The sequence below is a fragment of the Chrysochloris asiatica genome, unplaced genomic scaffold (genome assembly GCF_000296735.1).
Source record: "Chrysochloris asiatica unplaced genomic scaffold, ChrAsi1.0 scaffold00007, whole genome shotgun sequence".
Taxonomy (NCBI): Eukaryota; Metazoa; Chordata; class Mammalia; order Afrosoricida; family Chrysochloridae; genus Chrysochloris; species Chrysochloris asiatica.
This window is the reverse complement of record NW_006408525.1, coordinates 5844561-5868999: the sequence shown is the minus strand read 5'-3', so window position 1 is coordinate 5868999 and position 24439 is coordinate 5844561. Positions and strand designations below refer to the sequence as shown.

Genomic DNA, 24439 nt, shown 5'->3' with positions numbered 1-24439 from the left:
TTTTTCTACCCTGCTTTGATGGTGCTGAACTACAGTGCCTTCCGCAGGGGGCAGCCTGGCTAAGGCTGTGAGCTCCCAAGAGCAGTCAGTGATGTACCTTGACATACGTGTCTTCAGAACCATTTGCACATAACGATTTAGAACTGTTGTGAAGTCCAGCTGAGCACAAACAGTTCCCGAAGGGCAGTGGAGTTCTTTCTTTTGTGTGAACCACAGGGTTAAGGCTCAAAACTGTAGCTTGCACAAAAGTATAACTACTTTTCATTCTAATGTCTTAGTGATTTCCTTTGTGAACATCAGTGACAAATGCAATTAGCTGCATTGTAGGAATGGGGTGCTATGCCAGCCCTCATCACCTGTCACACTTGCTTTAGGAATCTAGATGGGTGAGCCAGTAAGCTCTTTTCTTGAATAAGCTGGCTGAAAATAAACTCTCTCCTCCACCCGCAGAGGCCAGGGAGGGACCACAGCACCATTACTCAGTTGAAATATTCTTATAGTCAGGTGTGTCCTTGGAAGCCTTCCCACACTGGGGAGGGCCGGATCCTGGTGCGGAGAGTACAGCTGGGCCAGGGTTTCCTCCAGCAGCACCTGTTGCCTGTGGAGTCTGGGGAAGAGGAATGTCAGCTGCTAGGAGAATGGAAGTGGCTCTACAGGCACTATGTCCCCCTTTGGCTTGCTATCCCTGGGCCATGAAACTAGTTTCCACCAGACACAGTACAGGGCAACTCTGTCTGACACACCCTGCCAGCTCAGTGCCTGGGGGCCGGGCCTTTCAGGGGGCCTTGCGGCTTCCAGCCAGGTAAGCAGTGATAATTCAGGCCAACCACCATTCCATCTGTTGGAAGAGAATTTAAATTGAGGTGTTGCGGAGATCACAGTTTTACCCTCATCTTTGAGTTCCCATGGAGCTTCAGTAAGTTTCATGCTCAGATTCCTTCCTAAGGAATAATCTGTGTGGTTAAACTGGGAGAGATGCCTAACCAGTGTCTAGTGTGTGCTGGGCTTAAATGCAGGGGTGAGGAAGCAACTGATGTAAAACTTCCTCCTCCCCTCAGTCCCAGCCCTCCTCTACCGCTGGTGGCCGTAGGTTCATGGAGCTGGGGGGAGGCAAGGCAGCTCCTCACATTTCCCCAGGGTGTGAGGAGGGCAGCCCTGCTTTGTGTAGTAAGACCTCAGGGTACGGACTTGTACCCTTCATTGTCTTCTTGGAATCTGTGCAGGGAGAGAGGGCCTAGCCACAGCTGGAGTAATAAATACTGAATGGGATCGGTATGACTGGTTGGAGACAGGGCCTTGTGATCCTATAGCCCAGTACATGTCATGCATAACCTGAACACAGTTGAGGGGAAGTAAAATGCCACTTGGATTCCAGTGCTGGGTCTCCTGGTGCCTTCTCATTAGTCGATTCAGTTGTCAAAGGCAACTATCTGTAGCTCCTTCTCTGGAGGCAGGGCAGGGAGGGGACAGGACGTTCTTCCTACGTTGAAGGGGAGTCCATTGTGGAGAGGATCCGTACAACTTCTGCTCGCTGAGTGGGTGAGATGTGCTGGGTCATATGGACGATGGAATCCATGGCAACTTCTGGGTTGGCCTGTACCAAACTGGAGAGGAAGATTTGGGATGGTGAAGACGAGTGAGGCCGTAACAAAAATTGTCTCTGTTACCACAGCCTACTGAAGGTGCTTTAGTGACCACCTCATCTTTTTCTACATTAAAATTAGCCCTAGCACCAAAGTAGAAGTAGGCACACAACAAACCCAGAACATCTTGCTACGCTAGAAAATGTGGAAGTGAAAAAAAAAAAAGATAGGTTGGTTCCATGGGCTGAACCTGGGCCAATTCTGGCATCAAAATAATAGTTTTAGTGGAATAATAGAAATTTGTTCTACACCAGTAATGAATATATAAATGGATGGATGGAAGGGAAGACTGACTTAAAGTATTTGGTGACTGGAAGTCACTGACCAATCTAAGACTGGATCAGGCAAGACTCATCAATGGATGCTAAATCTGGGGGGATAGCTATATGATCTTCAAGTGCCTCCTCCACCAAAAAAACCAGCCCAGTTGCTGCTGAGTTGATACTGACTCATGGTGACCTGCAGTACAGTGAATTATTTAATACAGCTTTTCTAGCCATGTCTTTGTAGCTTTTCCTGATGGGTCTAGGTAAGAGAAGATAGGGGAAGACGCTGACAGGTTGAGTGCCTACAGGCAGGAGGCTCACTTGTAGAGTGGGGTGCGTCCAGGCACTTAATTGGGTTAGCTAGGTTTGCTGAGCCAGAGCTAAGTGTCTTCAGGTGAGGCTTAGTGTAGTAAACTGCCTTTTGGGCATTTATTGGCAGCCTTAAAGAGCTTTGTAACATCACCTGACAAGGGGGCTGAAGGCCAGAGAGAAGCCTGCCTGGGGGCACGGCAAAGAGGCTGTCTGACCAAATGCATGTATTCAAAGCATTTTCTGATGCTGAATTGTACCCTGACAACTGAATCATAATTCCATCAGCATCTCCTCCTACCTTCTATTACCAGACCCATCAGGGGAAATAAAGTCATTTGGTGGGAGTTACAAAGACTATCAGTAGAGGAGCCATATGAAGTAATTCACTGAATGACCCCCATGTGTTTCAGAATAGAACAATGACTGTGATCTTTCATAAGGAGATCACTATGCCTTTCTTACCAGGACCAGTAATAATGCATGCTTAATGGTACCACCCAGGGACTCCTAACAGACTGTTCATTAGGTACAAGGGGAAAAACAGTCATCACACAGTTGTTGCTAGATGCTGTCAAATGGACTCCAACTCATAGTATGAATGCTCTGACCAGTCCTGTGTCACTCCATCTCCTTGAGAATCTTCCTCCTGTTTGCTGGCCCTCTTCTTTACTAAGCATGATGTCCTTGTTCAGGGACTGGTCAGTCCTTCATGCCAACATGTCCAAAGTACATGAGATGAATATCACCACCTTCGCTTCAAAGGAGCATTCTGGCTGTTACTTTTTTCAAGACAGTTATTTGTTCTTCTGGCAGTCCACAATAAGTTCATTATCTTTTGCCAATACTGTAATTCAAAGGCATCAATTCTTCAGTCTTCCTTATTCATCATCTAGTTTTTGCATACATATGAGGTGATTAAAAAGACCATGACTTGGGTCGGTCAGATACATCATATTTCTCAATGTGACATCTTTGCTTTTAAACATGTTAAAGAGGTTCCTTACAGAAGATTTTTTCCAATGCAGTGTATCGTTTGATTTCTTGATTGCTGCTTCCATGGGCATTAATTGTGGAGCTAAGTAAAATCAAATCCTTGGTAACTTCAGTTTTTCTCTCCATTTAATCATGATTTTGCTTATTGATCTGGTTGTGCAGATTTTTGTTTTATGTTGAGGTGTAATGCAAAATGAAGACTGTCTTGAAGTCTTTGAACTTCATCAAGTCCTCTTCACTTTTAGCAAGTCAAGATTGTATCTTCTGCATATCATAGGTTGCTTATGAATCTTCTTCCAAACCTGATGTCACATTCTTCTTCATATAATCCAGCTTCTCAGATTATTTCCTCAGCATACAGATTGGATAGCTATGGTGAAAGGATACAGTCCTTGTGCACATCTCTCCTGATTTTAAATCATTCCATATCCCCTTGTTCTGCTCTAATGACAACCTCTTGATACAGGTTTCACAATGAGCACAATCTCGTATTCTGGAATTCCCAAACTTACACAATATTATCCATAATTTGTTGTGATCCATACAATCAGTTGAATGCCTTTGCATAATCAATAAAACACAGGTAAAAATCCATCTGCTGTCAGCAGTGATATCCCTCGTCTACATCCTCTTCTGACTCCAACATAAATCTCTGGCAGTGCTCTGTCGATTTATCACTACCACCACTTTTGAATTGAATTTTCTACTTTAACTTGTGTGTGACGCTATATATTTCTATATTCTGTTGGATCACCCTCTTTGGAACAGGCACAGATATGGATCACTAGCTTGTCTAACAAATCACTTGGCATTGACAAGTGAGTACCTCCAATGCTGCATCAGTTTGTTGAAATATTTCAATTTGTATCCCATCAATTCCTGGAACCTTGTTTTTCACCACTGCCTTTAGTGAAGCATGGACATCATCCTTTGATACCACTGGTTCTGGATCATATACTACTTCCTGAAATGGTTGAATGCTTATCACAATTCTTTTTGATATTGTCACACTGTGTACTACTCCTCCTTCCATCTTTTTTGGATGCTACCTGATTTATTCAATATGTTGCCCATAGAATCCTTCAGCATTTTCGAGTTGAGGCTTGGGTTCCTTACCCCCGCCCCCAGTTCTTGCAGTTTTGAGTTAAGCATGTGTCTTTCCTTTTGGCTTTCTAACTACAGGACTTCACATATTTCATTATAGTACTTTGTCTTCTTGAGTTTTCTTTCCTGTATTTTTAATGACCTTTTGCTTTCTTCCTGTATGATGTTCTTGATGTCATCCCACAACTCTCTGGTCTTTGGTCCTTAGTGTATAATGCATCAAATTTGTTGTTGAGATGGTCTCTAAATTCAGGTGGGAGATATACTCAAGGTCATACTTTAGCTCTCCTGGACTTTAAAATTTTTTCCTGCTTGCATATGAGCAATTGATCGTCTGCTTTACAGTTGGCCCTGGCTTTGTTCTGACTGATGATAATTGAGTTACTCCAACATCTCCTTCCAACATCTCCTTCCACAGATGTAATCAATTTGAACCCTGTGTACTCCACCTAGAGAGGTCCATGTGTAGTCACTGTTAAATGTTGAACAAAGATATTTTCAATGAATGGAACATTGGTCTTACAAAATTCTATCATGTGATTTCTGGTCTCGTTTCTACCACAAAGGTCCTATTTCTAACTGCTGATCCTTGTTTTTTTCTCTGATTTTCACATTCCAATCACTAGTAATTGTCAATGCGTTTTGATTGCATGTTTGATCAAATTCAGACTATCGTGGTGGTTATGTGCCGTGGAATTGGTTCCAACTCATAGTGACCCTGTACAGTGTTTCTGAGGCTGTAAATCTTTACGGGAGCAGAAAGCCTTATCGTTCTCCAGCGGAACAGCGGGTAGTTTCGAACCGCTGACCTTAAGGTTGGCAGCCCGATTCGTGACCACTACGCTACCAGAGCTCCTTAATTCAGACTATAGAAAACTGATAAAAATCATCTTTGGTAATAGTAGTTGGTATATAAATTTGATAACAGTTATATTAACTGATCTTTCTTCTAAGTGTATGGATACTTCAAGATAGAGCTTGAAATGTTCTCTTTGATGATAAATGCAATGCCATTTCTCTTCGTCATTCCTGGGATAATAGACCATATGATGTCTGATTCAAAATGGCCAATAGTCCAATTCAGCTCACTATCTTCATCTCATTTTTGACAATTCCAATTATCCAAGATTCATACTTCATACATTCCATGTTTCGATTAGTAATGGTGTTCACAACTGTTTCTTCTCATTTTGAGCCATACCATGACTCAAATTGTGCCATTGAGTTGGTTCCAAACCTGTATAGGGTTTCTGAGACTGTAAGCCTTCACAGGAGGCAAAAATCCTCATCTTTCTCCCGCAGAGTAGCTAATAGATTCAAACTGCTGACCTTACAGTTAGCAGGCCAATGTGTAACCCACTATGCCTCCAGGGATCCTTAGGTTATACAGTTGAAAAACCAAGTATCATTTTGGCCAAGAGGCTGAAATTAACATCATGAGGGGCAGATGACCATTATGTTTAGAGATATGATACCCTAAGGAGAATATGTCATCACTTAGTAATATTCTGACTGAGAATGCATAACCTGACTCTAATTATGAGGAGGAAATAAACTGAAAATGAGGAATGTTCTTTTAGAAAAAGGAATAGTAGGAGACTATAAAAATGGCAATTTATGAAAGACAAAGGAAAGCTACAGAAATATGGAACTTTTACTGAAGGGGGCAGTAGAAGGATATTATCGGGTCAACTGTCAAAATTGGAAGGGTTGATTAAAAAAATGTTTACTTATCTCAGTGTTAAATTTACTGTACCATCAAGTTGGTTTCAGCTTTTATAACTACAGTAAAATTAAAGGGTCACTCTAAGAGTGTATCTCTAGTCTTAGCAAATGAAGTTATGGGAAATAGTGGAATTAAAAGATAATGAAATTTTTCCATGAACTTTGTGAAGCACCTTAATACATAACCTGGGAGTGCTGTGGCTCTAGAGGATAAACACTGGACTACTAACCACAAAGTTTGTGGTTCAAGCCCACCAGTTGGTCCAAGGAGAAAGATGAGGCTTTCTGCTCCCACAGAGATTTATAGCCTTGGAAACCTTGGGGTTGCAATGAATGAGAACTGACTCAACAGCATTTAATAACAACAAATACATATCCATAGGATATCCGTAGGATAAGCACTGAATTGGTAACTGCAAGTTGGCATCTCAAACCTATTAGCTGCTCTCGGAATCCCTACACAGGGTTGCTATGAGTTGAACTGACTCGATGGCACACAACAACAAATAGTACCCTCTGCCTTTGAGTTGATTCCAAGTCAAACTCATAGAGACCCTATGGGACTTCCAAGGCTGTAACTCTTTAAGGAAGCAGACTGCTACATCTTTCTCTCATGAAATATCTGGTTGGCTTAACCACTGTGCTGATATATTATGTTGTTGAGTTGGTTCCGACTCATAGTGATCCTGTATAGGGTTTCCGAGGAGCAGCTGGTGAGCTTGAACCGCCAACTTTGTAGTTCAAACAGCTTTGCAGTCTGGCGCATTAATCCACACACAGCGCCACACCAGGACTCCAATCTGAATATACAGGGGTGTTACTTGTATTGTTTTTATTTAAAAACTGGGAGAAAGAATCTAGGAAGAACATAACTGACACTTGTATGGAAGGTATTTCCTGGAAAGCTACCACCTCATAGAATCATTCATCCAGTTTCAGCGTCTGTACTTTGAACTAATAGGAGTAGGTGGACACAATGAATTAAGCCTTCTTGTGGCGGAGATTGCTACGTGCCCATGGGCACCAGTAGCTAAAAGACAGGGCGCTTCAGAAAGTTTGTGGAAAAATTCCTTTATCTTATCTGTCAGTCTACATAGAGCACCAAATATCTAAGGCATCATCACCTCCTGGTTCTTCAACTTTTAATACCTAAGAAACTAACCCCACTTCTACTGAGGAGTTCCCCCACTCTGCTGGTCTTACCTGCGGATCTGCTTGAGCACATAGTCTCTGCTGATATATTTAATATTTTCTTCTATCACTGAACGGACACCATCTTCTTCAGTCAGTTGTTTCTCCAGCCATTCCACCAGATCCTTATTATTGTCCCAAACGTAGGCCTGCAAGCAGAAAACTCATGGTCAAGAACCAGGGATCAGGCCAGGCCTGGCCATCTGATTGTTCAGTAACTAGAAAGTTCACTCCAAAAGCTTGCTTAACGTTCACATGTTGTGCATGCTTCTCCCTTTATTGTTGGCATCCTAGTAGAAAGAGGAAACACGTTCCAAGATAGGAGGTATACTCATTCCTCCTTTTGATTTCCTTCCTGCGATGCAAACAGACCTTGCAGTCCAGTGTGACACTTCAAAGTGTTCTCTTGGGTGCTTGCTCCAGAACGCATCAGCGCTCAACATTCCTACCTGACTATTGGCAGACTCTACAAAGGCTAAAAGAATTCAGTATGACCACATCTGAGAGAAACAGTTAAAAGCCCAAATTATTTAGGAACGTGCTAAAGGTGAATTTTGAAATGAAAGGTGTATGTACCAAGGAACTGAGACACAGTTCGTAAGCTGTAAGTCTATGTATAGTTGCAGTCAGGCATAGTGAATGGGTTGCCTCGACTTTCCTGGACTACCTCATACCTCAGCCCTTCACTGTATGTCTTCTGGAACATATGGCCCACTATCTTTCACCAAGGCAACCTGGAAGGGATGAGTGTGAGGTAGGGTAGAGTCATCAGGTCAGAAACCTAACCTCCATTTTATGATCTGTGGGAGTATCAAAAGGGTCAAGAGGTCTATAACCCTGAAACTCTCAACAAACCACCTCTCGCCTCCTGTTTTCAAGATCATTTAGCTGAGTATTTCCTAGGTAGTTGGTTACATGGTAATTCAAGAGTGTGTTAGAGCCTAATAGCCTTCTCCTTGCTCTCTTCTCCTCTCATTTTCTTTACAAATCATTTAGGAATCGTTTTGTTAATGGTTTCCGGAAAACCAAGTACCACCATTAAGGCTCATTCATATTTATGTCATTTTGTTTGGGTAATTAAACACAAAGCTCGTCATTTAAAGGTGCGCTATCCTTCTCTGTTATCACTAACGAAGTCAAAGTCAGAATGACAATGAGTTTGGTGCTGTAATTTAATAGGTGGGTGCATTAGGGACGCTCAGAGGCTTTGAAGCTTGAGATGTGACTACAGGAGACCTGTCTAAGTGCAGTAGTGCAGAAGCCACACAGAGCTGTGATCCCGGGGCTGCACACGGCACAAAGGCACGTTTTCATCACCTCTTCAGGAGGCACCAAGCAGTAAGAAACTGAGCACTGGGCTGCTTTCATACTTTCTATTTCGTGCCTTTAAAAAAGAAAGCTTTTCTTTTTAGACTCTTGCTTTTCCCATCTCTAACTTAGCTAGTAAGTTTACTGTGACTGGTTTTTATATAGCATTTCATTGATTTCCACATTCCTAAAAATTCTTAGGGGTAGCACTGGACTGCTAACTACAAAACTGGCATTTCAAACCTGCCAGCTGCTCCTCAGAAACCCTATATATAGAGTTGCCATGAGTCAGAACCAATTTGAGGACACTCAATAAGAATTTTTGCAGTTACACTATGTGCAGGATTAAGATCAGCAATACCGGACCATTTCTAGCTCGTGTTGTTATCCTTCTTTGTTCCAACATATATCAGCCTTCCACTTAGGGTGGTGTGGCCGATGGAGTGCAAACCTGAGCAAGCCTGTCGATATCTCTGGGACTTGGTTCAGGACTAAGGACATCTCTTGAAGCTAACAGGCAGGAAAGTCTTTTGTTTCCCAGGAAAGGTGGTACACCACATCTACCTGTAAGTGGGAGTAGGGAAGTTCTCCCTATTGGGTGGTTGGTTGAACTCACTCTGGCATAAGGCCCAGCTAGCTGCATACCCCTTGTGTGGTGGGATACACCCACATTCCTTAAACTGCTGCCACTTGAACCTCACACTTCCGTTATTGGTGATTTAGACTTCTGCCTACTGCTTGAGAACTTCCATATACACTTCCTGCTTTGGAAAATTTTTGCAGGAGGAAAAAATAAAATGAGTATTTCTTGGGTATCAGAATAAAAAAAAAACCCTAGATTTACCCAAGAATCCCAAAGCCTTTAGTTTAGGAGAATATTTAATACTCTTATTAATCAGTTTTAATCCGTTTGCTTTTAATTAAGAAACAGCATGATGCTTTCCTATCAACATATGCCAGGGAGCAGATTAATTGTGGCTTAAGATAACTCTCCTTGATTGGTGCAATGTATTAGCTAACGAGATGCCTGCTTCTAATGATGCTCAGACACTACTCTGGAAAGCCAGCTAGCCTCTAGAGAAAACTCCTGCCTCCCCCTCGAGCAGCCATAGAGCATGCTAGGTGTTTAAATTAAACATAAACAAAGTTACCACACAGGATTAGAGCAATGCACTTCCAAGTTAAAGTCTTCCCCTTGAAAACATGGGCCCATACAGGTAAGATTTGCTGTTCAGAGTACAACTGATGACAACCATCAAGCCAAAACCCCAATAACGTTTAGATCACAGCCCAGAGCAGGAAGGCAGAGGGCCATAAGCCCTACAGGGCCACAGGTTTGACACATGCTGTGAGCTCATTAACTCCCCCAGTTAGGGATCCTTGAGTTCTTTGCTTGCTCTCTTAGAACAGAGTTGTGTGCAAGACTCATCATTTTAGCCATCCAGAAGGATGAGCCAATCCCCTTTCCTAGGAGGAAAAAAAGCCATGACCACTTCTGTTCTTAAAACAAAAAAATACAGTGTGGACTTGACGAAAGTGTGATATGCTAGACTGCTAACTTCATGCCAGGCCATGTGCCCATCCCTCATCCCAACAGAACATTCTACTACCAATAAAACAAAAGTAAGTATACACCCTAACAGTAGCCCTGCACTACACATTCGGCTGACACTTTTATCCACAGATGCAGAGAGAGAGAGAAAGGTAAGCAGCTCAGGCACTAGCCAGCCTCACTAATTATACATGGCACTTAGTCTATCTTACAAAATCGAAATGACATGTTTGGAAACTTTCTTTTCTAACATATTTCATAGGTGAGACCTTTCTTAATGGTGCAGCAGAGCCAGGGGCACAGTATAACGGATGTGAGCCCCAATTACCAGGCCTTACGAATCTGCTTACTTTCTTAGCTGCCCAGAGATGCTTCCCGCAGGGAAGGGTCCAACTTCCTAGGAGCCATGTAGCCCCGCAAGGGGTGGGGAGGCACATATCCAGGAGTATAAGCATACTTCAGAAAGACATTTTCAATATATCTACCCACCTGAAGATGAGGAAGGAACGTGATTTCTTTAGAGGCTTTGAGCAAGGTCAGTAGCACAATAGCACAATGTCATGTGGGTTAGGTATGAGCCAGGTCAGTCTGTCCCAGCCATGGGCCCACACGGTCAAGCAATGCTTCCCAGGTACAAGGACTATCCCATGGGCAGCCTGAGGCCATGCTAGGGGGGGACAGTGGAAACCAAACAGACCTATCAATGGGGCTCTTTCTGTCTAGCATCTTCTAAAGGGCTTTCATTGACCATTTATTTCAAAATGGTAGCAAACTGACAACTATCTATACTAAAAGAATGTATGATGGCATTCTATATAGGCGGGTACATTGTTATTGTTAAGTGCCATCAAGTACACTAGAGCAAATCAAATGACATGACATAACCATCTGCTATGCTTAAGGACCAACCCTCTCCCCATCATTATGTTAACACATTTCTACTCTTTGTTAAAAGGTAAAACAGTAATACACTACACTAACATGCTGACAGAGAAAAGACATGTCCTGTGTGTAGTTGAGGGCTTGTACTTAGCACTGTTTAAAACTCACTGAGTCCAGTTTACACAGGAGAAAATGGAGGCTTAAATGATATGGTCAAGTTGTAAATGGCAAAGCTGGGATCCAACAAGTTAAGAGAAATTCCAAAACTGATGTTCTTTTCATTGCTCCATGGGCTGGATGGATCCAATCTCAATTTCTACATTTGGAGTTTGGTGAAAAATTAGTCTGAAAAACTACACAACAGCCACAAATCTCAAATTGTAAACCTCAGAATCAAGTATGAAACAATGATGTGCCATGTTCTTAGGATCCACATTAAGTGCCAGAGTTCTTGTTTTTGCAGGGAGCCCTAGTGATGTTTTTCTTCTTCGTACAGTGGAACTATGAAACCATAAACCCTACTATCCTGTACCTCTAACACAGAACCTATAAGGGAAACAAGAGAACCACAATGCTCAGCTATACCAGTGTCTTCAAATTTTCTGTCTAGGAATCACTAAAATGCTCTGGGAAGGGAGTGTGGTGGCTCTGTAGGATAAGCACTGAACCACAAGGTCAGCCCACTAGATACTCCGTGAGAGAAAGGTGAAGCCTTTCTGCTTCCGCAAGTTTACAGCCTCGGAAATCCTGTACAGGGTTGCTGTGATTCAGAACTGATTAGACAGCACACACAGTATGATCAGAGAGACATCACTGTTTGAAGAAGCCCAAAAGGAAAACAGTGACGTCTGAAACACTAAACAGCACCTACAGCAGCCCTCCCTGAGGCCACAGAAACTGCTCTGTAACACTGCACCACTTTATCCTCTCAAGGACAATGCAGATTTTATTACCCACCCCAACCCCCACCTGCTGGGTCCTGCTGAGCCTGCAGAATAGGAAGGAGCTTTCAAAGCCTCATGCCCTGATAAGCATAGGATCATCTGTCTGTCCTCACTTCTTCTCCTCAACAGTCTTAGGCTGAGAGCTTGGGGGAAAGAGGCACAAGGAAACCGATCTCAATTCTGGAGTACAGTTGGGTCCCAGTGCCTCTGGCAGCTGCCTCCCAAACATCTGTTAGCAGACAGATTGCAAGCCTGGCATCTGCTACATACAGGCAACTGTTGTTTCCATTGATAAGCGATGGCAATGACCCATTTCTTCATATACACACTCCCTGGGAGCAGGACACACTAAGGAACAACTGAAGGGGCCTTCTCTACTCACTTCACACTCAGGGGAAGCCATCCTTCCCCTTCCTGTATCCACTGAGGCCATGCACGTCCATTAGTGACTAATGTGGTGAGGAAGCAACACGGGCCTTCATGGCCACACACACATACACACACTCCATTTACCTAGCCGGCCACTCTGAACTGGAGAACAACCTCTCATTTTACACTTGCATGGCTTTCAATGCCAACTTCCACTGGAAGCTGCCAGTAGTCACTGACAAAATTGTCTCACTCAATTATGATGCCACAGTCTAACCTTAACCTGAACCAAATGTCACATAAGGCTGAGCTCCCCCGCTGCACATCTGAAATATTTATCCAAAGCAGCTTTTCAGTCATAAAAAAAAAAATAGGCAGACTTAACACAAAGGTAAATCACCAATTCACTGGCTTTCAACTGATAGCAAATCTTGGAGTTCTTGCCTGAGAACCCTTAGCAAAACCTTCAGGTGGTGGTGGTAACACTGGAGACCTTCTTCATGGGCCAGGACCCTTCATGCCCTCCAGCCCCCCTCCCCTCATCAATTACCAAACATTTCTGAGCATGTGTCTATCAGAAAAGTATATACTTTAAGCACATATTGACAATATTCTGACTAACTACATGTAATTTATGATTCACTTTTAATCCACATCCTACAAGGAAAGATTTAAAACTAAAAAGGAAAAGTTTTAAGATTTTCTTCCCATACACCTTATGACTGATTGTCCTGTGGACACCAATCTTCTGACTCCACCACGGACTGTTGCCCTTGCTACCTTGTCCTGGCCTCAGAACTGCCCCATTCCTAACCTGTAGGCAAAGGCATCAGGAAAGCCATTTGAATGGGGTCAATGCTTCAAGGAATGGGTGCTCTCTCGGAAGTCACCCCAGGAAGAGGCTGGTTACAGCTTCCTGAATGCAAGGTAGACATTTCCTTCTAGCTCTTATTTAAAATGAGAAGATCTTCAGTTCTACTCACAGCATCTCCAGCCTAAATTATTACCTCCTTCTTATTCTCTTCGGATTTACCCTCCACACATCCCACGAAGTCTTTCTAAAACACAAATCTGATTTTGTCAATCTGCTGATTAGAACACCTCAGTGGCTTTCTGCGGACCTCAGGATGGAGTCCAGACTCTTCAATACAGCTAACAGAGCTCTGCATGACTGGCGTCCTGCTGACAGCTTCTAATCTGGCACCCAGCTTCTGAGCTATAAAGAGCTAGCTGCCATTCCTTTGATGCACAACACTGTTGCTTTTACGTCAGGAATAAGCTTCCTTTTCACTTGGTTAATTCCTACTTTGTTTTAGGTCTCTGTGGAGACATCACATCTTCAGAACTCTTTCCAGACTCTCCCCCTCTGTGCTCCGTGATGTCTGGGTTTGCAGTGTTGAGCACTGGAATCACTGTCATGACCCCTTAACTTCGCTGTCTCCCACTCTAGCTGATGAGTGCTGTGTGCATAACAACATCTTCTGTCTCCATACCCTGGGGCCTGATGAAGTATCTGGCATGTAGCAATTGTTTCAAAAAAGGATGGTTGAATGATTTCTTAAGTGTCAAAAGATGCTCTGCTGCCTCTCTTAAGGTGTGTCCTAATGTATTACTACTCTAGAGGTGTGGAGTAATACTCAGGACTATATGTTTTTTATTTCATTCCAGTTACCTCGAGTCCAGAAGTTCTTAGATGACAAAGTCTGCAATCCTTAGGTGGGTGTGAGGAACATAGCACAAAGGCTCCTCCATGGGTGCCCCACCTACCTTCACAGTTCCTTCTACCTCTACAAACCATCGTCTTAACATGGCCTGGATCTGGCCATCAGTCAGCTCAGGGTTGGCATTGTGGATTTTCTTCTTGACCAAGTCCTCCAGCAGAAGACGCCTGAGACGCCAGTAGAAGAAAGTACGGGATGTTTTCCAATCCAGGATGTCCTTCACACAGATAAGAATTAGAGGAGTCATGTCAGCGTAACCCCACAGCATAAAAACCTGCTCTTTCGGGAGTTGCCTACACCTCCAGACATCTCAGCAGTTCAACAGCTGTGCACTGCACTGGGGACTGGCTAATGCTGACCCAACACATGGCTGAGATGTTCTGGGGGAAAAGCTGTGAATTCCCAGATAACTGGAGTGAGTAACTGGTTTGAACAGACTGCTCAAATGACTTGAATGCAGATCAAACATGAATTAGCTGCTGCTAGAACTTCGACCTGGTAGTAATCCACAGGCTGAAAACTACCTGGAGAGCCACACTACCAATAAAGTCACATGTGACTCAGTTTCCCACCAGTAAAATGCAGCTAGCCTCTTGATGAGTTCTAGCATGATAATGGATATGGAAAGGGGAAAATGCTCTCTTAAAACTTGGAAGTGATTTTATCTGCACAAGTTGTTTCACCCAGTCCTAACAGCTCTCTGCTTATGAACTCCATGCATGCGCTCGCTTGTGGGTGGGTCTCTGACAAGTCAGGAGAAGTGGCAGCCATTGTACTTACGTTAATAACACCCTTCTCCTGCATCCGGCCTGGTGTGTCGTGCAAGTCAGCAAACTGCACAGCTACCTGATGGTAAATGGGAATTAGGAATTCCTCCCGTTCCTTCAGCTTGTTCTCCAGTTCCTTCCGCTCAGCTGAGCTTAGCTCTGGGGTGCCTGCAATTAGATACAGCTGCCCATCACACTCTGTGATGACCAAGAATCTCTCTACACAGCAGCAGACACAGTCATGGGAAACTCAGAGCCCACCCAGCCCCCTTCCTTCTGTGGCCTGGCTGTCCATTGTCCTCACCGCCTCTTTGCTGAGTAACAGGACTGTACAGGAGATGCAGGACGTGGCCTCACTTTACCACAGAGAGCCCACATGTTCTTTTTTCTCTTGTGGAGGTCATAACTATGAAAGCAGCCACAGGAGCCCTTCATTCCCCTGGTTTCTCAATTCAAACCACCACTCAGAGCCCTGCATTCCACATCAGTAGTTCCTTTCTGTATTTCTTCCCCATGGGAGGCCAGGGTTGACACAGCAGTGGCACCATAGCCATCCACTGCTGACCAGTGTTGGAGCAGCTGGGCTATTCCACATGTGGGAGTAGAGCATCCTCTATGCTTCTGAGCAGAAACCAGCAGCTTTTGTTTCCCCTTGGCACACCAGATACTCACCAAGCTTGGTAAGTAAGCTGCATTAATTACTTCTAATCTCAAATTCTACCACTCATCTGTCAGCCTGTCATATTCTGGTGGCTTGCATGTTGCTGTGATGTACCAGGTATTTCAAATACCAGTAAGGTCAAATATCAGTGGAACAATTTCCACACTAAGACTAGGAAGAAAGGTCTGGCAATTTACTAAAAAAAAAAAAAAACAACAATGAAAACTATGGATCATAACAGAATATTGTCTGATGATGCTATTCTGGATCTGGAATGCTGGAAGATGAGTTTCCCTAGATTGGAAGGCACTCAAACTACTCAGGGGACAACAATGATGAATTTGTACATACCAATGATGTGAAGATGCTTAATTTCATTCAGCTGTACCGGAGTCACCATGAGTTGAAGCCAACTCAGAACAGTTACAACAACCTCCAACTAGAGCCAGATCAGTGTGTGTCATGTCAGCGCACTGGACTCACCAGCCTCCTGGGCAGTCATTGAGCCACCACTGACCAGAGTAACAAAGAAATACCAGTTCTTGGGCTTAATGAAGGAAAGGGAGGGCGAGGCAGTCCACAAACCCCATTTGGATCATGAAGCTTATAAGCAGGCAGTATCTTATTCAATAGATGGACTCCCTCCTTGTCAATCAATAGTGTCCCAGTAGAGGTGCTACTATACTGTACCTTTCTTCATTACTCTTAGAATGGAACCTGCAATCAATACTGAAAATTTAGCTGCCTGCCTAGTAAGGAAGAACAGGTCTAGCTGAAGGAGCCCTTAATGCTGGGGACAACCTGAAGTGCTTTGTCACCAAAGCTGACAAATACATGACCACAGGAAAGGCCTTGTTTTTTATGCTACTATGAATCATATACCATAAACAGCCCTGGGCAGCTGAATGAGCCATAAGTATTATGCACACACATGTTAACAGAACAGGGATGTAACTAGAGTGCCTACTTTCGTTTTTATGAGGTTTTGGGATACCCAACTTAATCTCTCTTTTTAAAGTAACTCATCACTACTGTAAAGCTGTGATGAAGGGTGCTGAGGTGATCTATGTTAGAGCCCAAGGAAAGAAGGCAATCACTGACCTCGGTCAGGCCACTGACACTCAGCTTCTTTCCAAAACAGATACACTGTGTGAGTGTTGGGCCCCACCCTCTGGAAGGAGATGAAGGTTCATTCATTCTACTGTAGATCTGAATGAACTGTATCCTGCTTGGAGAACTACTGGAGGAGACCTGACTAGTTTCTTTTGAGATGAAACTTTCTCAGCTAGAACATTCTTAAGAGAGAACAAAAACCATCTTTCTCCTCCATTAATAGGAATCAAGAGGATTTACAACATTTCCTGATGAAGATCAAAGAGCACAGCCTTCGGTATGAAAACAAAAATCCTCACCACTGGACCAATAAACAACATTCTTATCAATGAAGAAAAGATTGAAGTTGTCAAGGACTTAATTCTTCTTGGATCAACTATCAACACAGAAGCAGCAGTCAAGAAATCAAACGACGTATTGTGTTAGGCAAATCTGCTGCACAAGACCTTTTTAAAGTGTTGAAGAGCAAAGATGTCAGCTTGAGGACTAAGGTGCGCCTGACCCAAGCCATGGTATTTTCAATAACCTCATCTGCATGCAAAAACTGGACAATGAATAAGTAAGACTATAGAAGAATTGATGCTTTTGAGTTACGGTGTTGGAGGAGAATATTGAAAGTGCCATGGGCTGCCAAAAGAACAAACAGATCTGTATTGGAAGAAGTGTAGCCAGAGTGTTCCTTGGAGGCCAGCATGGCCAAACTTAATCTCTCATACTTCGGAAATATTGTCAGGAGGGACTGGTCGCTGGAGAAGGATATCATGTTTGGTAAGGTGGAGGGTCAGAGAAAAAGAGGAAGAGCCCCAATGAGATGGTTTGGTCAAGTGACAGCATAAATAGACTCAAGCGTAGCAATAGTAGTGAGGTTGGCCCAGGACCAGGCAGTGTTTCATTCTGCTGTGCATAAGGTCACTGTGAGTCGGTACCACCACCATGGCCCCTAACAACAATAACAACAGGAATCAAGACTCCCTAGGGACACTGATTTCAGGGCTGGAACAGGAAAATATAAAAGCCTGGAACTACTCTGACAAAAAGTAAGGAAACATTCCACAAATAACGGGGACATGTAAATAGCAGCCAGTTAGCTAGTGGAAGCACCTTCTAAATCTGGGACAAAATGGATAATCTGAACATCAAAATAAAATATATTTTATTTTGATGTTCAGATTATTTTACATACTATATGAGTATTGATGGCGTAAAACAAGAATCGAATCCATTCTAATATAAATGGGGGAGGGGGAACATGAATGTCATCGAGTCAATTCCAACTCATCGTAATCCTGTATACGGTTTCAGAGGAGCAGCTGGTGGGTTTGGGTTTGAACCGTTGACCTTGTGATTCAAACCAACCCTACAGCACCACACCAGAACTCTAACAATGAATAAATGTAGACGAAATGATGAATTTAGAAAAGCACCATTTTACAACCATCAGTCTAAGTGATTCACTTTCATCAATGAAGGTTAAAACTAGTGGGCAAAAGTTTGATGAGTAACAGAATACTTAGATTGTGTCAATGTATGTCTTCATGAATTTTTAATTACAAAAGGGAAAATGGCAACTCTATAGTAGATTAAAGGAGCTCTGGTAGAGTAGTGGTTACAAACCGGGCTGCAAACGGCTAGGTCAGCAGTTCGAAACTACCAGCTGTTCCTTGGGAGGAAGATGAGGCTTTCTTGCTCCTGTAAAGATTACAACCTCGGAAACACTCTACAGGGTCGCTATGAGTTGGAACCGACTCCATGGCACATAACCACCACCACCACAATAGATTAACCTAGTTAACAAATAAGTAATGAAAATTACTATCCTTGCTAATAGGACAAATTCACATCACATGCCTCCTGACAATATCGTGAGAAGGACTTAAGATCCCTTCTGTGTTCCTGCCAACAACGCATAATCTGAATGTAATCTAGGAAGTGTAAGACAAACCAAAGTTGAAGAACATGCCACCAAAAAAGAACAAAAGGTGTGATTATATAGTCCACAAAGAAAAGACAATGTTCTATATTCTACTTTGGTAAGTAATGACTAGGGTCTAACAACTTGTGAGAGTTGGCAACTACTGGTCTCTCCCTGTTCAAAACAAATAAAAGAAAATCAAAGATGCATAGAAACAAATCATCCAGTTGACTAATGGCCCAGTGAACCTCAGCTTCCACAACCCTAAGATCAGAACTAGATGGTGCCCAACTACAACTACATATAGATATGAAGGAAATTACATTAGAAGATCCTGGATACAGCTGGAGAAATGTTGAAGAATTATCAACCATTTGAGATCAAAAGGATAAAATTCAGAGGGTGAAGAAAAACGGAAGAATGGAAATGGGAAACAGGAAGTAGGGATTGCAATCAATGACAGAATTGTATGAATTGATTTGTTCTGTAAACCTTTACCCAATTATAATTTTACAAATTTAAAAAACCAAAAATCTGGCCTATACTGTTCAAAAATGGCAAGCCTTATGAAAAGAAAGACTGAAAAACTATTCCAGATTAAAGGTGACTAGAAATTTGTGGTCTGTGACTGGATCTCAGATTGGAGAAGAAATAAACACACAACTACAAAGGACATTACTGGGACAACTGGTAGGTAAAATTGGAATATGAACCATGAACTGTTAAGTGCCATCAAGTCGGTTCCAACTCACAGTGACTCTCCTTTACAGCAGAAGTGTTAAGTGCCATCAAGTCAGTTCCGATTCATATCAACCCTGTATTAGGTTTTTGAGGAGCGACTGGTTGGTTTGAACAGCTGACCTTGTGGTTAGCAGTCCCATACTAATCCTACAGCACCAACCCAGGACCTATGTTTGGAAATTATATAGTGTTTATGAGTAAAGGATTACAGTATCTACAAACTACTCTCACATGGTGTGTGTGTGCAGGGGAGGAAGTATCTTAGGCAAAGTTTTCTAGAGAAAATCAGTGCAACATATATATAGATAGATAGAGAGAGGAGAGAGAGTTGTTTATATCAAAGAAATGGTGTACAATTGTAGAGTCCCCGGTCCCCAGCAGAAGAGAAAGCCTTTCCCGTGTATCTATTATATTGGGCGTATATTACACCTCCAAGGAAACATTCTTTCAATTGATTGGCTGCTTATGGCCACTTATCATAAACTATGCCTGTATTAGGTTTCATCACCACAGGGATAAGCACATCTCAACTGCTAAACCTCTGGAAATCCTGGCCTAGTCAAGTTGACACAGAACCCTATTACAGGAGGCGAGAGAACACTTCAGTGTGTACAAATATTAGTAAAGCAAATGGCAGAAAATGTTAATAATTGGTGCATCGGAAAAAAGGACATCAGAAGTTCTTCATAAGAATATTCTTAATTTTCTGTGAAATTATCATTAAAAATTAGCAAGCTAAAAATCAAAACAAAAACAATTTTAGTGTCCCCCTAATGCATACAATTAATAATCAAAGCTGCTGGGCCACTGTAAAGATCTGTAATTTCAGAAACCCTAAAAAGCAGTTCTCCTCCATCCTATGTACTTGCACCTGTTATGTACCATGGAGTTAGTTCCGACTCGTAACAACCCATTTTAGGGTTTCCAAGGAGTGGCTGGTGGGTTTGAACCATCAGACTTGTGGTAAGCATTCCAGTGTTTTATCGTACAGAGACTCCACTCTGTCTATACAGGGATACTATTAGTCAGATTATTAATTGTTTACCTGTGCTTTATTGACTACGCAAAGGCTTTTGATTGTGTGGATCATGACAAGCTATGGACAACATTGTGAAGTATGATTATTCCAGAGCACTTAATTGTGCTCATTGAGGACTCTGTACCTGGACCAAGAGGCAGTTGTTTGAACAGAACATGGGAACGCTGAATGGTTTAAAATGTAAGAAAGGTGTGCAACAAGGTTGTATTCTTTCACCATACTTACTCAACCTGTATGCTGAACAAATCATCCGAGAAGCTGGGTTCTATGAAGAAAAACATGGCATCAGGATTGGAGGAAGACTCATTAACCACCTGCGATATGCAGATGATACAACCTTGCTTGCTGAAAGTGAAGAGGACTTATAACATTTACTGATGAAGATTAAAGAGCACAGCCTTCAGTATGGATTACATCTCAATGTCAAGAAAACAAAAATCCTCACCACTGGACCAATAAACAACATTCTTATCAATGGAGAAAAGATTGAAGTTGTCAAGGACTTCATTCTTCTTGGATCAACTATCAACATTCACAGAAGCAGCAGTTAAGAGATCAAACGATGTACTGCATTAAGCAAATCTGCTGCACAAGACCTTTTTGGGGTGCTGAAGAGCAAAGATGTCAGCTTGAGGACTAATGTGTGCCTGATCCAAGCCATGGTATTTTCAATAACCTCATATGCATCTGAAAGCTGGACAGTGAGTAAGGAAGACCGTAGAAGAATTGATGCCTTTGAGTTATGGTGTTGGAGGAATATTGGAAATGCCATGGGCTGCCAAAAGAACCAATAGATCCATTTTGGAAGAAGTGAAGAGTGCTCCTTAGAGGCCAAGATGACCAAGCTTCATCTCTCATATTTTGGACATATTGTTAGGAGGGAGCAGTCGCTGGAGAAGGATATCATGTTTGGTAAGGTGGAGGGTCAGAGATAAAGAGGAAGACTCCCAACAAGATGGATTAGTCAAGTGGCAGCATCGATGGAATCAAGCAGTGTTTCATTCTGCTGTGCATAAGGTTGCGATGGGATGGTACCAACTCGATGGCAGCTAACATTAACAGTCAGAATTAACTTGATGGCAGTGGATTTGATGGGATTTGGGCTTCTATTCTATGTGCTTTGTATCTATGAATTCACTTAATCCTCAATAATTTATGAGGTTGATACAGTTATCCCAATCTTTGCCATCAAGTCAATTCTGACTCATAGTGACACTATATAGGATGTGAGACTATAAATCTTTACAGCAGCCGACAGCCTCATCTTTCTCTGATGGAGTGGCTGGTGGGTTTGAACTGCCAATCTTCTGGTTAGTACCCCAGTGCCTATCCCATAGAGTTACCAGGGATCCTTAACCCCATTTTACAGGTGAGAAAACTAAGGCACAGAGAACTTAGTAACTTACCAAAGTTACAAAGTCACACAGCTAAAAACAGACCCAGCATTTTGGCTGTAGAAGCTGGGGTCAATGTTCTGTTTCTTTGGTGGCAGTGGACAAGTGCTTCAGCATAGTTGTGAAGTGCCATCCACTTGGTTCCGATTCATAGCGGCCCTTTATAAGGACTCCCAAGGAGCAGTTGGTGAGTTTGAACTGCTGACCTTGCAGTCTAGTTCTTTATCCCACAGTGACACACTCAGCAGCAGTTGTTAAGTGTCATTGAGTTGGTTCCAATCCATAGCAACCCTTTATAGGGTTTCCAAGGAGCAACTGGTGAGCTTGAACCACCGACCTTGTAATTCAAACCGGCTTTGCAGTCCAGCGCATTAACCTGTAGTGCCACACAGCATCTCTTTAATCTCAGAAAAGGCTAAGTAAGTAATTTTGGCAGACTCCTGGCTAATCATGCTGAGGAGGTTCCATCTTAATTCCATTCCACCACTACAACCAGCCCAATGTCTCCAGTGATTCCCAGATGTGGGTCAGGCCTAAAATTTAAGGACTCCTGGTTTGCTGCTGTAGAATCAGCACTGGACTACCAACCACAGGGTTGGCAGTTCAAACCCACCAAAACCAGCTCTTCTCAGAAACACTAGATAGTGTTCTGCACTGAGTCAGAAGAGACTTCACAGCACTTGACAACAACTCCTGTTATTGTGATCTGAAGAACTAATACAACAGTAGGTTATATCACTGTCTGAGGGCAAGAGAGGGCAGGACCACGGATGCAGTGAACAGGAGTTTATAGGCCCCTTAGGTTCCGTGTTTCCATTATTCCATTCCTGCCCCTTCCTGCCTTCTGAGCTTTTTTTTGGGACAACCACTGCCCTTTTACTCTGGTATGATTGACTGTACTAAGGAATACAATCTTCCCTGCTGTTACTATTCACTTTATAGGCCTGTCTATTGTTTTGGCTGAAAGTTGGTCCCTGGGAGGTTCCAGACCCTTTTGACATTCTCCTTTTGGATAAACAACCAACATGGCACCTGGATGATATGTGGTGGTTGTTGTTAAGTACTTACTGAACATTTACTATGTGTTGGATAATGCACTCACCAATTTCAGGAGCACACAGGTCAAAAAATAATGTACCGTCCAACCTGGTCAACTGTTAACACTATAACGATACTAAGCATTTTCCAAGGTGCTTCATAAATATTATCTCTAACTCTTACAACAATACAACCTTACAAATCGGTTCTTTTGTTTTACCAGAGACAACTAAGGCTCTGAGATGGAAAGTGACTTGACCAATAACATCAGCTGTTGGTGGTAGTCAGGATTTATACTATGTCTGGCTCTCTCCCAAGTTCTTCCCCATTAAATGTTACTGAAGGTGGCCAAGCAGGTGGTGCCAGAAAGGAATTTCCTGGAGAGTGTGGTTCATTCTTCTAGAAGTTGAGAGGAAGGCTCAGCGTCCTGAGCTGAAGAGGGAATACATAAGGGCTGAGAAGTGGAGCATTCTGGGAAAAAGGTTATGGCTTTACCAAGTTGGAGATAAAAGAAGGCAAGCTCCTGGTCCATCCAACCAAGCTGTTCTAGAGCTCTGAAAGAACACCAAATAAACACCTGAGGCTAGGAAGATCACAGAGCATTTCCTTGAAGGCTAACTTGCTCGATTCCTCTGACCCACAGTTTAAGACCTACTTCAGAAAAGCATTAAAGCAAAAGAAAGAGAATTATGGATTTTCAAATGCACATGAGAAGGACTAGGTTATATATGCTTTTTTTTGGTGGGGGGAAGGTTTCTAAATTTTATTTTCTACAATAAAAGGCTGCTCTGAAGCTAGTTATATATCCTTGTGTTGCACACTGAGGCCCCTCTCCCCTTGTCCAGCAAAGCAGCCAGCCCCGTAATGATTTAGGGGAGATTAACAAATATGTCAATGTCTATTTTCTGCTTAATTTAAAAGCGGCGTCTATAAAGATTTTTGACTTCTGAACCCTGTTCTCCTGAAAGAAAGAAGGTAAGAATGAGGTGGGGGATAAAGAGTGATTATCCTATCATTGATCGTTTGTCAGGAGCATTTCTTATTCACTGGACTATTGTAAAAAGCTAAGCTCTCGATCAATCCTGTAAGCTCCCTGTACAATTAAATATCTTGGAATGGTTTTCTTTCTTTTCTAGCCAGATTGCAGGGCCTCAGGGTTTTTAGGAAAGCAAGTTGGTGTGCGAGCGTGTGTTTGTGTGTGTTTAAGACTATACCACAGAAAGGAAACTCGTTCTTTTCTAAAATCCTACTTTAGGAAAAGGCTGCAATGAGAGAAAAAAGGTGGGTGGTGCCCACCCCTTCCTTTTGAAGACTTCTAGAATAAAAAGTCTCTATGAAGTCTTAAAAACCCAATCTTATAACTTAAACTTTTTAATATCAAGCTAAGTACAGAAGAGGTTTGAGGAAATAATTAACATTGAGATGCTACTGTGTGCTAGTACTGTTTAAGTACCCCATCTCATTTTATCCTCACAACTCTGAAAAGTCTCTTAGTTTACAGGTGAGGAAAGTGAAGTACAAGAAAGTTAAGCCGCATACCCAGGCCACAAAGCTAGGAAATGGTGGAGCTAGGATTTTAAAATGCACTAACACTGTCCTGTAGGGTCACTATGAATTCAAAGAACTGGGTAACACACAAGAAGTCTGCTTCTCTAAGGAACCCAGGTGTCACTAAGCTGGCAGTGGACCCCACCCAGTAGTTCTGCAGGAGGTAAGTTTACCTGGAGACCTGCTCCATGAAGATGGCTGCCTAGGAAATCCCCC

General features: G+C 42.7%; 1 protein-coding gene across 1 annotated transcript in view; it reads right to left on the bottom strand.

Annotated features, from left to right (window-relative positions):
- Nucleotides 1-1067: 1067 nt before the first annotated feature.
- Nucleotides 1068-24439, bottom strand: part of ACACA (acetyl-CoA carboxylase alpha) — a 336306-nt gene continuing 312934 nt past the window's right edge. The window contains exons 53-56 of the mRNA XM_006832345.1: nt 14791-14945; nt 14057-14227; nt 7247-7383; nt 1068-1604 (exon numbers count right to left, since the gene is read on the bottom strand). Of these exons, the coding sequence (XP_006832408.1) occupies nt 1481-1604; nt 7247-7383; nt 14057-14227; nt 14791-14945 (587 nt within the window). The 3' untranslated portion in view covers nt 1068-1480. The remainder of the gene's footprint in view (nt 1605-7246; nt 7384-14056; nt 14228-14790; nt 14946-24439) is intronic.